Source organism: Lissotriton vulgaris, chromosome 12, assembly GCF_964263255.1.
Source record: "Lissotriton vulgaris chromosome 12, aLisVul1.2, whole genome shotgun sequence".
In the NCBI taxonomy this organism is placed as follows: Eukaryota; Metazoa; Chordata; class Amphibia; order Caudata; family Salamandridae; genus Lissotriton; species Lissotriton vulgaris.
In genome coordinates this window covers 93916309-93933580 of record NC_141700.1, presented here as the reverse complement: position 1 = coordinate 93933580, position 17272 = coordinate 93916309, and the positions used below count along the sequence as shown (strand labels likewise).

The following is a 17272-nucleotide window of genomic DNA, read 5'->3' as shown; positions in this document are numbered from 1 at the left end:
CAATACACAAAACAAGAGGGGCTCAAACCATTGACCGTTAATAATAAACAAAAGATGTGGTGGAAAACCTCAGAGAAATAACATTTATTAATGGAGTGATCTGGGCTCAGTCGCATGTCTACCGATTGAAGTTACTCATAACCAGGGCCGGACTGGCTGTAGCGGGCACCGGGCAATCCCTAGGTGTGCCGCTCGGGTGGGGGCCGTTTTTGGGCCCCTGGGGGCCGTTTTTTGTTACAGGACCGTTTCTGCTGCATATCGGCCCTGTAACAAAATCGGCCGAAAACCGGCCCTGACAAAGAGCTCGGCCGCACCCCCCGGGGGTGCGGCCGAGCTCGGGGACTTTGTCAGGGCCGGTTTTTGTTCCCAGTCCGGACCTGCTCATAACCTATTTAAATCACCAGTGAAAAAGAGTTAGCCATTTTGGCAGTGTTAACTAAGGTGAAAGAAAGGGCACTTGGGGAACTTTAGCCAAACCCGTGGATGGGTGGAAGATAGTGAACATTTGGTGACAAGTCACAAACATTTTTCCTGGCATGTCTTAGTGACACTGCTAATACATATCATGATTTGCATACTGGACACAGGGGAAATAGAACACATATGAACTACAGCCTGTCAGACTTGAACAAAACAGTGAGTTTTGTATTTGAATGGGGGACAAGGTGGTCTTGGGAGGAGTAACTGAGATGAAGATACAAGGAAATGAAAAGCAGCACAAAGTCAAAAAGTGGGACTCAATTTTACATAGTAACAGAAATGAAGGGAAGTCCAAAATCAGGATGGACAGTGAACATGTTGTCGTAGAGAGGCAGTCCCAAGAATATGCCCTTTCAAAGATTTGTACAGGCAAATGTAAATTGGAAGATCCTGAGAATAATGCAAAGTCAGTACAGAAATCCATTTTGGACATAATCTGAAAAAAATGTTTAGCACAGTAGTTTACTTTGCTCTGATTGGAAGTATTTGATTGGTAGAACTCACATTTTATGTTTGGAATATCTTTTTAAAATATCCTTTACGGGAAATGCTGCATTTCTTCAGGTATAACAAGGGCACACATTTATTTATTTTATGTGTTCTATTGTACTTTAACGTTACTATGTGACAATTTGGCTCAGTGGAGTGGAGAGAGTATAGATTTAAGTTGTCTGAGCACGGTGCAGTTAATCAGGTGAGAACAGCCTATCAAAATGCACCATGCATTTGGTAATAATCTGTGATAAAGGATAGATTGATTCAACTATGAACTTCTTACAGGGCTTAGGCATATGTCCTTCCTTTCCTCAACGAGCTAAGTATTGATTTGGAGTAAACAGATGGGTTGAAGTTATAGCCTATCAAACTGAAACATTTTAATCCTCTCTGAATAGCAAATTCTAGCTCCCTGCTGAAAGTATACTATTCCTTATGCTTATGCGTATCCCATTTTCTCGTGTTGAGTAAAATGTGGCCAATGTGAGAATACTTGAACTAAAGCTTAAAGGGTCTTCAGTGAACAGTTACTCTCCAGGCGCCTGGTTTGTAGCTCATCCGCCTACCGTATTCATATTTTGCGTTTGTGATACATTTTGCCTTTCTGGCAAGAAATACCACAGATGTGTAGCTTTCATATAATTGGTTATTCTTGTTTCTTGTAACAAAAACATTAAAAGATTTCTCTTTTATTTATTTTATCTTGACTTGAGACTTCTTTGGGCAGTGTAGAAAATTGAAGATGGAGTGATGATTCTTCAGCAGGAACTGCCGGAGACATCAATTGTACAGCCTTGGAAAGGTTATCCTAGATTTTTCATGTGCCCTAGATAACATTGTGGTAGCAGCATAACTCCCAATTGTTTATTCAGCTATTTAGTAGTTTGATACACATGGTTTGCATGATCTAGTACTAGACTTACTACTTTTTTGGTTCTCTAGGCTATGGAAAGCCGTTTTTATTAAGACAATTAACCAAACATTATCCACTCTTTAGGTTGCTGGAAGTGCGCATGGAGAAAGAACAGGTGGAAAGCAAGATGAGGGGCCTGGAGGACAGACTATTGGATATACAAGAGGAAGCAAGTCGGCTCCGATCCTCCTCAAGAAGCTCTGAAGACAAGGATGCCCTTATGAAAGTATGTGGCTTTCCCATCAGATAAGAAATTCAGATCAAGATTACAAATCAACTCCATTGTCCATCCGATGGAGAGCATTTTTGCTCGTGTCTGGTTGGATCTTATTCTGGACCCATTCTTTTTCTTGTCATGACTATACCTAATAATAATCTACTAATAGCATTTCTTTTAATTCTAATGTAATCTGATATGGTGCTCTACGATTATCACATGAATTTGTGTATTACTCAGTTTAAATAATATTTGTTGAATGTGTTTACCTAATTTATCAGTTTAATTGAATTGGCTGTGAAATGTAGTTGAATCCTCTGACTATGTTTTTAAATGCCTCGATTATGCTCTTTTGATAAATGAAGTAATATGAAAGAACTGTAAGGAATGCTAACTTTTAATGAAATTGAACATTTGAAAGAATAATCCGCATGTACAGTGGTGATTGACTTCAGCTCTGTATTGGGGTTGTTTAAATGGATTTGCGGACATTTCCCTGTGGGGTAAATGCTAACATACTTTCAACTTCAATGTTTGCACCGGCTGAATAGAGTTAAAAAAAATTTTTTACGGGGGCCCCCCCTGAGCCCCTGCTCTCCTCCCCACGCTTATTTTTGCCGATCGTCACTCCATTTTTTTAAGGCAAGAACTCGCACTAAAAACTTAAAAATTCTGATTATTTTTCTGTATATGTGTGTGTGTATGTATGTATATATATATATATATATATATATAATATATATATATAACCCCAAACCCATTAATCTACATATTTCCCTGCGGATAGCGATCCCAAACACTCTTAAGTTTAGTCTTAATGAAGACATCTGGGCCCATGAAAGATGCCCATTTCTGAGCAGGTAAGTGCCACCAGGCTATTACTGTGTGCCCAGTCCTCTTTCGACAGTTACACCCAGACTAATGCTGTTTACCTATCACCGCAAATAATCCCCTCCCAACACATCCATCCTGCACATATTCCTGCTTCTGTATGACAGACTAACCCACATATGGAACTTGATTTGTTCTTACTTTATATTGCTGTGATTATGGTATGGTATCCAATCTCCTTCACTTATCAAGCTTTATTTAGGGTTATGGGTTCCACCTTTCTGTCTTTAAAAATTACAAAATTCTTTATAGATGCCTATCCAGTAGGCGATTCTTTCGACTACTGCTTTTGTGAGACTGGCTGTGGGCTGTTTTGGCTATGACCAGATTGATGCACCTTTGTGTGTCTGTGTTTGTTGTGTTACAGTTCATTATTTACAGGGCCTATTGGTACTGCTAAAGGTAAATGTTGGGAATGCTGCCTGTTTTTGGTTTTATCTAATGGAAAAAAAGCAAAGTATCTAGCGAGTAAAACCCTGTAGGTGAGAGCCTGGTTTTGTAAATCTCAGCAACCATGTGTATGTGTTTGTGTCCCTGATCCACTGTCTGTAGCTTTGTCTTTAAGAGTCCACCAACCTCGTAAGTGTTAGTGTATTTCCTTGTCTGAGGATCTCTGCTCATGAAATGCCCTGCAAGTGTCATTCCATTACTTATCTAATTGTTACTGTATTTCCTGCTTCTGTGTCAGTGTAGTCTTTGTCCAAGTGTTTGCCCATTATATTCTTCAGCTTATCTTCATTTTCCCTGCATGTTGGTTTTCCTTGTCCAGGTGTCTGTTTTCCCTGTTTTAGTGTTTGTGTATTCTCTGTCCCTATGTACTTCCTGACCATCTGTATGTGTTTTCCCTGTCCCAGTAGCTTTTTTTCCTGTTCCAGTGGCTTTGTTTTCCAAGTGTAAGCGGCTTTCTTTTCCATGCTTCAGTGTCTGCCTCTTTTCTGTCTGCGTCTTCCTTGTCTGTGTCTCGACGCTCTCTGTTCGCGTCTTCCCTGTCTGTCTGTGTTTCTTCCTGTCCTAGTTTCCTTTCCCACTGTTCTTTTTCTGTCCAAACATAAGTGTTCTATTTCCCCGTGAGCATGGCTGTTTTCCTTTTCCAGTGTTGCCATGTTTCTTGTCCTGGTACGTTGTGCCTCGTGTATGAGTCTCTCTTTCTCAGTGTATGTGTCTTTATACGCGACTTGCCACATTCAAAAGCTGTGATACTTTGTCAAGACATAGACTTTTACCCTTCCTTATTATTATTGTTTGTTTTCTCCTCAGGAGCTATTAGAAACCCGAGAGGAGCTGGAGGAAGTGTTACTTTTACGACAAAAGCAAGATGAATTGTTGCGCCAGCGTGAGAGGGAATTGACTGCACTGAAGGGTGCACTGAAGGAAGAGGTGGCCAACCATGACAAGGAGATGGACCGAGTGCGGCAGCAGTACCAGAAGGACATGGATCAGCTGAGGAAAAACATGGAAGGTGTATCACAGGTAGGAAAGGAACATGGCAGGGCCTGGGAATGCAAATGTGGTTGAAGCAAAAGGTTGGGAGGCACCATCAATGTCATAGTCCAGGGTAAGGGATGTGTAATGGATTCAAGAGAATGGGACACTGGCTCATTTATTAGAAGTACACGGAAAGAGGTTCTTTCTAGTACTGGTAGAAGGGGTGTGGCTAAGACATGATGAGCCTGAAAAAAAGAAGGCAAACTCTTTCAGGTGATCAGTGAAGGTATGCTTGAGCCTGTATTTTGTATGGTGTCCTCTGACTGATTACAGTCTTCGTCGTCCCTTGAGGTAGAATATGACACTCCTGCCATCTTTTCTACACAGGACCAGCAGAGTTTGGAGTCTGAGCGACAAAAAATAAACTCTGTGGTAAGGAGCCTCCAGAGGGAGTTGGATGAAAGCAGTGAGGAAATTAACCACTGGAAAGACATGTTCCTGAAGAACAAAGAAGAACTGCGCAGCACAAAGCAAGAGTACGTGTTTTCTCTCTCTCTTTCCCTGATGGGTTTCTTTTTTCTCCTCTACTGCTTAGTAAGAGAATGTGAATATTTTTCTCTACTCATTTCTCATCCCCTACCCTTGACTGTGACTCCTTTCTCCTCTATTTCCTTTTGCGTTAGTTTCCTTTTGTGCCACTCTTCTCCGTGGCAGGTTTCATGCTATGTTTGATATGCCAATAGCACCTATGTGCCTGTTAATATTATCTACCTTCCACCTGCTCTCAGTCTCTCTTTCGACTGTACTTTTTGCTGCCCGATGTCTCTTTCCCATTTTTGGATCTCTATAGAGTAGTCCCTTATAATCTGTATTATTTGCTTTATGCCTTCATTTTCCTTGTCTTATCATTCATTGTCTGAAACCTGCTACAAGACTTCTCTTGTATGCTTACTTATTGTAATATCTTACTCGAGTGATCTTTGTTTTTTCCACAGATGTAAGAAATTTTGTGTGAGAACTCTTGCCTGTTAAAGAGTTGTCAGTTGCTGTTGTATTATACCCTGTGTAACTATCTTTTCCCTTCACTCTCCGTGCAGCCCCTTAGAATTGGTCTCCGGTCTGATGTGTTTTTGTGAGGTTCAATCCCAAGGCTTATTTGTCTTTATTTAAAATCCTTTAACATTAGTCTTGTATCTCCTTTGGCTGATGGTGAGTGCACATCTGCAAGAGTTTCTCCAGTTGGATCTGTTGACACTTTGGATCTTGAGAAGTTGCTTAGTCTGCTTTATTGGATGCCAGGAGGTCTTTAGTTGCAATGTACCTTTTGAGTTTTTCCTCTTGTGGGAGTCATTGTGAGAGATTGTGGTGGGCCATCCAGATGCTAAAATACATAATCGCGGGCTGCTGTACTATATACCATTTTATAAAAAGAAATATTGATAGACCGAATGCTGAACAATGTCAAACATTCACCCTCGGTACAGAGATCTGGGCCTAAATCCATTGTTCTTTTGCTCACTATGCCAATCCATTTTGGACCTAGCCATATGCAAATGAGTTTTGAACCTGCTCCCCATGAGAACAGTACAGCCCGAACTGCCAGGCCTGGTCCTCGCCTGACTAGCAACTAGCATCCCGGGACCGATTTCGGGGTATCGCCACTCATCGCCTGGCTAGCTTGGCTCCAGTGGCACAGCAAGCAAGGGACCCACATCTGTCCCACTTGGGGTGACAAATGCAAAAAGAACAACTGATGGACGGAATGCTAAACCATGTCAAACGTTCACCTCAGTACAGAGTTCTGATAGATACATCTGCCGTGTGGATTCCTCACCTTGTGAATATCCCCTTGCGTCAGCAACATTCGGAAATTCTTTTTGTAGCTTCGCGCCGACGTGGATCCGGACGTCACAGAGGCACGGCACCGCTCACGACTCCGCTGACGTCACCGACGCCTATAACAGGCCCACGCCGGCGTGCTGACATCAGTTCCCTTTTTTCCGCGTCGTCGACGCTAACGGTTTTCAGGGATCGTACTGTAGCTTTTCAGTAACTTTGTTACTATTATCCTGTTATTGTGTCTATCTTTACATTCTTCGAAATGTCGTCGAAGAAAACTGGATTTAAGGCTTGCGGCGAATGTGGCAAGACTATGTCTATCACCGATCCTCATGAATGCTGTGTTTGGTGTTTAAGTTCCGACCATGACGTCGAGGACTGTCCTTGCTGCAAGAAGATGACTTCGAAGGCGTTAAGAGAAAGCGAGACGAAACTCCTTATGGCAAAACTTAAAGATAAGAAAATTAAGAAGTCTTCGAAGTCTCGAACTCGTCGGTCGAGGTCGAGGTCTCGTTCGAGGTCTCGTTCGAGGTCACGCTCGGAGTCGTCTTCGGCTCACGCTTCGAAGTCTTCGAGGAAGAAGCATAAGAAGAGGAGCCATGAGTCACGTCATCACTCCGGAAAGGACTCTAGTTCAAGACCGAAGTCCCAGGTCAAACTTCTGAGTAAGGAAGTGGAGGTTTCGGAGTCGGAACATAACTCTGTTGGTGAGGCTTCACATCCGGATTCACCTGATTCTCAGAAGCAGGTCCAATCTCCGGTTCCATCCAATCCTTCTGGTCAGGAGGATGAAGGTGAGGAGGAGGGGGCTGGTGAAGTCGAAGTTCCGGTGCCTGCGGGTTCGTCGACCCCGGTTCCTGGGCTCGGCGAAGAGGTCGACGTCGTTTCGACTCCGCCTCCTCAGGAACGACCCAGAGACCAATATCCTGAATTTCCAACTCCAGGTCAGGATCCTTCTCAGTTCCTGAACGCCATGTTTGGTGTATATTCCAGGGCAATGTTCCCGTCTGGTGCACCTGTTGGTCCCACGGGTCCGATGGCCTTCAACTTGGGTGTTCTCCAGGCTTACGCCCCTGCGCCCTTCATGCCTTTTATGCCGGCTATACCACCGCATTGGCATTTTCTGACACCACCGGTGTCGTCGACGCCGAAGCGCACAACGCCGACTCAGTCGAAGCCGGTCTCATCGACGCCGATGCCTACGAATCCGATGCCTACGACTCCGAGGCAGGATTCTGCCCGACCTCGTATTGAAAAACCTTGTCCGACTTCGGGTTCGACGCCGGCACCGACCCCGTCGGAGTCGATTCCGAACCCTTTGACTTCTGCTGTGAAGGAAAGATCTCGGAGAAAGGCCCAGAGACTTCTGGAAGAGGAAAGATATCAGTATTCAGATACTGAAGAAGGGGAGTTACAGGATTCTGAGGATCCTTTTGAGGACTTGTGTGAGGCCAGTGGGCTTGAACTGTCGCCTGAGTGGGAATTGGCTTCAGTGTCAAATGTACCATCGAAGGATGTGGTGCCTTATCACACCGTTATTAAAAAAGCAGCGAGTTTGTTGAATATTACTTTGCCCACTGCTGATTATAAACCTAATATTTTAACTGAGGTTCTTCATTCACCCTCGTCAGTAATTGAACCTGTGTTACCCTTCAACGAGGCCTTATCTGAGCCCATCTATGAGGTTTGGAAGAAACCTTTAACTGCTCCTGCAGTTTCTAGAACAGTTGCGGTGAGATACAGAGTTGCACCTGAGGACCCTGCGTTTTTATCAATTCATCCCTTGCCTGAGAGTTTGGTGGTGCAGGCTGCCTGCTCAAAGAAATCTGCTGGTGCTTTTCCACAGGTTCCTGGGGATAAATAATCCAGAAAGCAAGATCAGAGTGCCAGGAAGGTTTTCTCTTCAGCCAGTATGGCGTTGAAGTCAACCAACGCAACGTGTCTGATGGGGAGGTATATCCATGCCTTGATGGATTCTGTCAAGCAGCTGATTCCGAAAATTCCTGAGGATGACAGGAAGGATTTTCAGGAAGTGATATCAGACACTCAAGCAGCTGCGAGACAGGTGATTCAGAGTGGTCTGGACACTGCTGATTCGGTGGCAAGGGTCATGGGCTCCTCTGTGGCCACCAGGAGGGTTGCCTGGCTTAAATCATCGAAGTTCTCTGCGGACGTCCAGTTTGCTTTGTTGGACTTGCCTTTTGATGGCTCAGGATTGTTTGGCAAGAAGGCTGATGCTGCTTTGGAACGTTTTAAGGACAGTAGGGCCACTGCAAAATCTTTGGGTCTTCAGTCCAGAGGTACTACTGGTAGACGCTTCAGGGGGTTTGGAAGGTCTTCCTTTTGCTCTTGCAGACCATCCCAGCAGCAGCCTCAACAGCAGCAGAATACGCTGTACAAGTCATAGAGGGGCAGGCAAAGATCCAGCCCTAGAGGTCGTCAATCCTCCTCCTCCTCCTCCTCTCCTTCCCAACCCCCGGCCAACGCAGCAAAGCAGCCCTAGATCCGCCATTCTGGATCATGTGGGCCCAGTGGGGGGTCGGCTTACTCATTTTCTACAAGATTGGGAATTAATAACATCGGATCTTTGGGTTCTCAATCTTGTAGAGAATGGGTATGCACTTCCTTTCCAGGAATTCCCACCCAATTACCCTCCTTGCCAGGGTTATTGTTCGGAGGACCACCTGCTTCGTCTGCAGGAAGAAGTCCTGGCTCTGTTCCAAAAAGGTGCAATAGAGGTGGTTCCAGAGCAGGAAAGGGGTCAGGGGTGCTACTCCCGGTATTTCCTGATCCCCAAGAAAGATGGCAGGCTTCGGCCAATCCTGGATCTCAGGAACTTGAACCTTTACCTGAAACAGGAAAAGTTCAAGATGCTCACTCTTGCGCAGGTTCTTCAAGCGCTGCTGGAAGAAGACTGGATGGTGTCGATAGACTTGCAGGTTGCGTATTTTCATATTCCCATCTTGAAGTCGCACAGAAAGTATCTCCGTTTTACGGTTGGGTCACAACACTACCAGTTTGTGGTCCTTCCGTTTGGTCTTACTACTGCGCCTCGAGTCTTCACCAAGGTGATGGCAGTGGTGGCGGCTCATCTCAGGAGATCGGGGATACATGTGTTTCCGTATCTAGACGACTGGCTGATCAAAGCGGAGTCGCCGGAGAAGGTGCTCCATCATCTGCAAGAGACAACTCAGTTGTTGCACAGGTTGGGTTTTTCAATAAATGTACCCAAGTCTCACCTGGTGCCCTCACAGCGCAACCTGTTCATAGGTGAGGTACTGGACACTACTGTGTGTCGTGCATTCCCTCCCCCTCAAAGGATTCGCGACATACAGGAGATGATTCCTTTGTTTTACAATGGAGCGGTCGTTCCAGTCCTGAAGGTCCTTCGCCTGCTTGGTCTGATGGCTTCATGCATTCTGTTGGTCAACCATGCACGCTGGCATATGAGGGCGCTCTAGTGGTGCCTCCGCAGGCAGTGGTATCAGCACAAAGAGGATCTCAGGGAGTCGGTGAAGATCTCCAGAGAAACTGCAGCGGATCTGTCTTGGTGTAGTGTGGAAGGCAATCTGTCTCAAGGGAAGCCTTTTCAGATTCCTCCATCGGTTGCCACAGTAATATCGGATGCGTCCACTCTCGGGTGGGGTGCTCATCTGGGGGACCTGGAGGTCAAAGGTCTTTGGTCTCCAGAGGAAAGGTTGCTTCATATCAACCTTCTAGAGTTGCGGGCGATACGTCTGGCGCTCAAGGCCTTCCTCCCTTCCCTTCGCGGGCGGTCAGTTCAGGTCCTGACTGACAACACGACCGCGATGTGGTACATCAACAAGCAGGGAGGAGTAGGGTCGCAGTGTCTCTGCAGAGAGGTTCTGCGTCTCTGGTCCTGGGTTCAGGACCATCAGATTTGTCTGATGGCAAATCATCTGGCCGGGGTTCAGAACGTTTGTGCAGACAGTCTCAGTTCGCAGTTCTCTGCCGATCACGAGTGGAGGCTCCATCCAGAGGTAGTTCTCGACATCTTTCGGATGTGGGGGACTCCTCGGGTGGACCTGTTCGCCACTTACGAGAATGCTCACTGCCCGTCATTCTGCAGTCTCCAGTATCCGATGCAAGGAGCCTTTGGGGACGCGTTTCAGTTGAGTTGGAGCTCGCAACTCCTTTACGCGTTTCCTCCCATACCTTTGATTCCTCGGGTTCTGAAGAAGATTCGCCAAGACCGGGCCCGAGTCATATTGGTCGCCCCGGATTGGCCAAGAAGGGTGTGGTACTCGGACCTTCTCCACTTTTCCTCTCACCCGCCGCTCCGTCTCCCTCTCAGGGCAGATCTCCTCTCTCAGATGGAGGGGCAGGTTCTACACCCCCACCTCCAGACATTACACCTTCATGCCTGGAGATTGAACGGAGCAACCTGATTTCTTTTTCTCTCCCTCACGATGTGGTGGATGTCATTTTATCAGCCAGGCGTGACTCCACTAAGTCCATCTATTCTTATAGGTGGTCTAAGTTTGTTGTTTGGTGCAGGGAGAAGTCCATAGACCCTTTGAGGGCCCATTTATCTGATGTTCTCCAGTTTGCCCTTTCTCTGGCTCAGCAGGGGCTTGCTGTTGCCACGGTGAAGGGTTATCTGTCAGCGTTGTCGGCGTTTATCTGTTTGCCTGACCAGCCTTCTCTGTTTAAATCTCTTATAGTTTTAAGGTTTTTGAAGGGCCTCATTAATAAGTTTCCTCCTATCCCTTTTATTGTGCCTCAGTGGGATTTGAATCTAGTTTTGACATTTGTAATGGGTGCTCCTTTTGAGCCTCTTCACAAATGTTCTATGAGGCTCCTGACTTTCAAGACTGTTTTCCTCGTTGCAATAACCTCGGCAAGGAGGGTTAGTGAGCTTCAAGCTCTTAGTTCCAAGCCCCCTTTCTTGTCCATTCATGCTGATCGAATGGTTCTTAGGACGTGGGCTGCTTTTCTGCCTAAGGTGGTAACTCCTTTCCACCTTGGTCAATCTGTTACCCTCCCTACCTTTTATCCTCCCCCCACACCCTTCCAAAGAGGAGGAGAGGTTGCACCGTCTGGACCCCAAGAGGGCGGTGTCCTTTTATTTGGACAGGACTAAAGACTGTCGCTTGGATGAGCAGCTCTTTATTGGCTTTGCTGGCTGCAAGAAAGGAAGAGCGGTCCATAAGAGGACTTTGTCGCGATGGATCGTCCTCTGCATTAAGATCTGCTACTTTTTGGCCGGTAAGGAACCACCAGAGGGTATAAGGCTCATTCCACTAGAGCTAAGTCTTCGACCTCTGCATTGGCTAGAGGTGTGCCTGTAGAGGATATTTGTAGAGCGGCAACTTGGTCTTCCCTCCACACTTTCGCGAAGCATTACTGCTTGGATTCTGAAGTGAGGGGGGACGGTCACTTTGCGCGCTCTGTCCTTCAGGATTTCCTGGTTTAGAAGAGTGGACACCCTCCTCCGGGAGTGGGGACTGCTGTGGACTCTATTCACAAGGTGAGGAATCCACACGGCAGATGTATCTATCAGAAGAACAATTTACTTACCTTCGGTAACGCTTTTTCTGGTAGATACTATATCTGCCTGTGGATTCCTCACTGACCCACCCGCCTCCCCGTTGTCCATTCTTCTATGCCAGAGTTTCTTTAATGTTTTATTTTATTGTCAAGGAATTGTTTATTTCAAATGTTTTATTGCATTTGTTTCACACTGTGTGTTACCTTGATTTCTATACTGCGTATACTGTGTTTATGTCTACTGTCATCGGTCCGTCCGTGTGCCTCGAATGCACGGAAAAAAGGGCGGAACTGATGTCATCACGCCAGCATGGGCCTGTTATAGGCGTCGGTGACGTCAGCGGAGTCGCGAGCGGTGCCGTGCCTCTGTGACGTCTGGATCCACGTCGGCGCGAAGCTACAAAAAGAATTTCCGAATGTTGCTGACGCAAGGGGATATTCACAAGGTGAGGAATCCACAGGCAGATATAGTATCTACCAGAAAAAGCGTTACCGAAGGTAAGTAACTTGTTCATCTGGGCCTAAATCCATTGTTTTTTGCTCACCTCGCTATTCCAGTTTGGACCCAGCCATATACAAGTCAGTTTTGACCCAGCTGTCCATGGGAACAGTCTAGCCCGAACTCCCAGGCCCTTACCGGATTGGAAACAAGCGCCCGTCTCTGATACTCTCAAAGCCCTAACCGCATCGACCATGGTTATAGACATTAAAACTAATACTGTGCCTACCATCTCTATCAACAACACCATTCACTCATAGGGCAAAGGCGTAGGAGAAACCGACCAGACAGGTTGCACTGAGACATGGCACAAACAGTCTGTGCACATTTGTGCATGCCTGTGTTTTGCCAGTGTTTGCTTGCTAGGAAACTGCTCCTTATCAGGCTTGTCTAGCCACAATTAACACATTATGCAAGTGCACTCTATCAAACCATCCGAAATAATGACCCAAGTGTATTTTTTGGGCTTGGATGGCCCAAGCCTCCCACTGTATTATGGATGTTAGTCCTATAGTAAAATCAAGAGGGAGTTACCCTTCTACCGGAAAAGGAATGGGTTACAATAAACAGCAGCAAGTTTCCCTTTTCCACAATTTATCAAGGATGATGATCCTAGTGGGTCCTTGGAGTTTCATGCGCCCTCCCCATCAACCATAGGTAGAGTCAATGCTAGAGTTACCAAATGTACAGACTTCTTCGAAACAGTTCTTTAATAAGAGCACCTTAACACTCATGAGCTTAAAATGTCAATAATTTATTGAAAAAAAATTTATTCAAATATCCGTATTCTCTGGGGGAGGAGCCGCTCCAGCGACCAAGATGGCCGCTTGAGCATCGGCTCCGCCGGCCACCACATCCTGACTTGCCATCCGGCACAATATCCTGAGCCCCGTCCCTACCATCTGGTAGGGGACCCGCTCCTGAGCCACCGGGCGAAATTCCGATTGATTTGGGCGCTCGGATGACTTGAATTCATCGTCTGGAACTTTTGGAGCCTATTGGGTGTGCCACCGGGACCCAGCGTGTGGCACTGGCCCGCTTTGGAGTTCAACATCAACGGTGTGAAAGACCGGAAGTGTGTGGCGCGTCTCGTTCTGCGGAAGTCGCGTTCCACTTGAGGGACTTTCGGACTCCCACCTCGTGCCAAGGGACTTCGTACATCTGCGCCACCACGGAACAACCTGTAGCGGCGCCAATTGCCCTTGCGATATAGGGGTTCATTTGGCCGGCAGAGTTGGTAGTCGCGCAGAAACTGAAAATGACGGCGAGGGGGGATCCCGAGAAACTACCACCAAAAACGCTGAGGAACACCAAACCGGTCCAGTCCAATAGACTGGAAAAGTACAGTTTTTCCAAGGGGTCCCCAGTGGACGAGAAACGCACGCAAGTGAGTGGCCGTGAGGAGGCCCCGTCCGGTGCTGACCTTACATTGAAAGACCTGATGGCGGCGATCACCGGGATTCAGTCATCTCTTGGCAAGATGGATACCAAGTTGGACACTCTCCATATCAAGGTGGGCCTAATCCGAGCAGACTTGAATAAAACCTCGGAAAAAGTCAAATCACTTGAGATTAAAACGTCGAGTCTCACGGATGATGTGTCTGACCTCCAGCGAGAAGTGAGAGAGTTGAAGGAGTCTCGGACCCAATTTGCTCGCAAGCTGGATGAGTATGAAGGGTGGGCGAGGCGCAACAACGTCCGTATCCTGGGCATACCGGAGAGATCAGAGGGGCAGACTCCAGACTTGTTCATGGAAGACCTTATCCTGAACCATTTAAAACCTAAGGGTCTCAGCAACTTTTTCACCGTCGAGAGGGCTCACAGAGTACCTGGTGGCCGCCCGAAGACCGGGGCGCCCCCTCGCCTGATGATTGTCCGCATTTAGAACTTTCGGGACAGAGATACTATACTGCAGACTGCAAGATCCTCAGGACCTTTGGCTTATGAAAACGCGTCTCTCCTCTTTTTCCCTGACTTCACCCAGGCTGTGCAGAAGCAGAGGCAGGGTTTCATGAACATCAAAAGACGGCTGCGTGCCTCGGAACTCAAGTACTCCATGTTGTTCCCTGCACGCCTGCGGATAGAACGCGACGGTAAAGCCTGGTTCTTTGATCACCCAGACGCAGCATCGGACTGGTTGGACCGAATCCAGGGGCCTGATACCGAAGGTGACACTTCGATGGACAATGAGGAACAATAATCCTGTGTTGGTCGCTGCAGTTGGACAGAGTGGCAAGGGAGCTGGTTTGATGGGGGAGATCTTTTAATCCCCGCTGACTTTGTTAATTTTCTGGGTGTTTTATTAGCACTGATGGGGGTTCGTATGCGGGTTGGCCTGTTTTAAGGTCCTCCTCCGTTTTCTATGTTTAGATATTGTAGTTAGTTTTGGGGTGACAGGCACACTGCTGGTTGGGGATGTGCACAAGTTGGGTGCAGGGCGGGGGGTCGGGGGGGTTGGGTTGCGGGGATTTTTGTTTGTTGATTTGTGTTTTGTTTATGACCTATACTTGCAGTGGATGTCGCTTAACGCTTTAGGACTTTTCGGGGACGAATATGGCGTCAGCTAGACGAGGTTTGGGTGTGTCGGTCCTCAGCTGGAATGTGAATGGCCTGGGAGATAAGATCAAACGTGCAATGGTGGGACAGTTAATCAGGCGCCGGTTGCCAGATGTGGTCTTACTCCAAGAGACTCATCTCATGGGAAAGAGATGTATGGCACTACACAGGGGTGGATATAAATTTGTTGCCCATGCCAGTTTCACCTCGGGCTCCAGAGGGGTGGGGATCTTAGTCCAGAATTCCTCCCCCCTCACCATACAGGCTACCTGGTCTGATAACCGTGGCCGGTATATCGGAGTCTCGGGGCTGTGGGAGGGGAGAACAATTAAGTTTCTTTCAGTTTATGTACCACCCACATTGCAGACAGACACCTTCCGTGACCTGAGTAGGATGTTCTTGTCGCTACCTATTGGCATCATGGTGATTGGGGGCGACTTTAATGCAGTCATGGATGGCGAATTAGATAGATACCCCTCCCGTGTGTTATCTCCCTCTAGTAGATGGTTGTCCGAGTTTGTTGCTGGTGCGGGTATGGTGGATGGGTGGAGGCTTCGACATCCCATAGATTTGGAATTCACATACACATCTGCGGCACACCACTCTTTTTCTAGAATGGACTATCTGCTATTGCCTGCGTCTCAGGCGGCGTTTGTCCAGGAAGCGCGCCATCTGGCTAGGGGAGTGTCTGATCACTCTCCGATATGGTTGCAGTTGAAAATCGGACAGGACAATGTCGCTAGGGTTGCACCAATTAGTGCTTGGAGGTTGAGCGATCCCGCCACCAAAGAGGAGCTGGTACGTGTCACCGATAACTACTTTAACGAGAATACGGGGACAGTCGACTCCTGCTCTCTCTGGGAGGCCTACAAAACAGTTGTCAGGGGGGAGGCCCTCTCCCTAATCCCTGGGCAGAAGAAAAAGAGCAGGGCGGAAATCGACAGGGTTGAGGCGGAGCTACTGGCGACGGAAAAGGAGGTCTCCACCACTGGGGACCCGGATGGTGAACATCGCCTCAGTCTCCTCCGGGACGAGTTCAAACAACATGCTAACACACAAAGTAGAGTCTATAAACACGGTGACAAGGCGGGGAAACTGATCGCGTGGTTGGAGAAGGGAGACTGGGGGTCTCGTCTGGTTCCGGAGCTGCATATTGCGGGCTCGGGTGCCACGGCGGATCCGCAGCATATAGCGGACGAGTTTGCCAGATACTACGAGGAGGTTTATACCTCAGCGGGGATGTACATGGTGGAAGAGAATGCGGATGTCATCCGGGATATCTGAATGCCCGCTCTCTCGGCCGAGGATCGGGAATTTATGGATTCAGATATAACTAGTGACGAGGTCGCGATGGCCATCCGTGGGGAACGCTCCGGGAAAGCCTCGGGCCCGAAGGGAATTACTATTGAACTCTATAAACTTCACGCTGATCGTATAGCTCCTTTTATGAAAGCCATGTATCTTGAGAGTAGGGAAAATGGCGTGCTTCCCTACGATCAGCATATTGCCAACATTGTTGTCATATATAAGGATGGTAAGCCTCGTCTGGAATATTCTTCTTATCGCCCAATCTCTCTCCTAAATGCAGAGCCTAAAATTCTGGCCCAACTACTCGCGAACCGGCTAGTGAAAATCATAACTGAACTGGTACACCCAGATCAGTCCGGTTTTATGCTGCGCCGAAATACCGCCCTTAATCTTCGTAGACTCCATGGGGTGGTTGCGAGTTCAACGCACATCCATGAGCCAGCGGCGCTTTTGTCGTTGGACGCTACGATGGCGTTCGACAGAGTGGAATGGCCATATTTATTTGCGGTGCTAGAGAAATTCGGGTTTGGCCCGGAATTCATACGATGGATCCGTCTCCTGTATTCTGCGCCACTGGCCCGGGTAGTGGTAAACAATCACAAGTCCCGCGATTTTCAGCTTGGACGGGGCACTAAACCAGGATGTCCCCTCTCGCCACTTTTATTTGCTCTGGCGCCTGAGCTGCTTGCGGCCTGGGTACGATGGGATAGATCGATCAAAGGGTTGCGCTGGACTTCGGAGTGGGAGGACAAAATCTCGCTATACGCGGATGATATCCTGATGTATCTGACCTCCCCCCGACAGTCCCTCATCGTTTTTATGGATATCTTGGTGATATACAGTAGATATTCGAGGTTCGCCATTAACTGGAAGAAATCGGTCTTATTCGTGTTGAGCGGCGATCCCCCCAGAGTGCCAGAAACCTGCCCGGTAAGGGTGGAGCAGGTGGGTTTTCGCTATCTGGGTATTTACATCTCCCGGGACCCCAAACAGCGTTTTGATGCCAACCTGGTTCCCGCCTTGACCAGGCTCCGCCGGGATATCGCAAAATGGAAGGAACTGCCACTCTCCCTTCTGGGTCGCGGTTCTTATATGCCTTACAGAACTTCTTTGATCCCGTGCCTTCCTCTTACTTCAA

General features: G+C 47.5%; 1 protein-coding gene across 4 annotated transcripts in view; it reads left to right on the top strand.

Moving 5' to 3' along the window:
• CGN (cingulin) overlaps nt 1-17272 on the top strand; it is a 251828-nt gene that overhangs the window by 146289 nt on the left and 88267 nt on the right. For all 4 annotated transcript variants that reach the window (XM_086947325.1, XM_086947326.1, XM_086947324.1 and 1 more), the window contains exons 7-9: nt 1973-2114; nt 4254-4466; nt 4809-4957. In XM_086947325.1, the coding sequence (XP_086803451.1) occupies nt 1973-2114; nt 4254-4466; nt 4809-4957 (504 nt within the window). The remainder of the gene's footprint in view (nt 1-1972; nt 2115-4253; nt 4467-4808; nt 4958-17272) is intronic.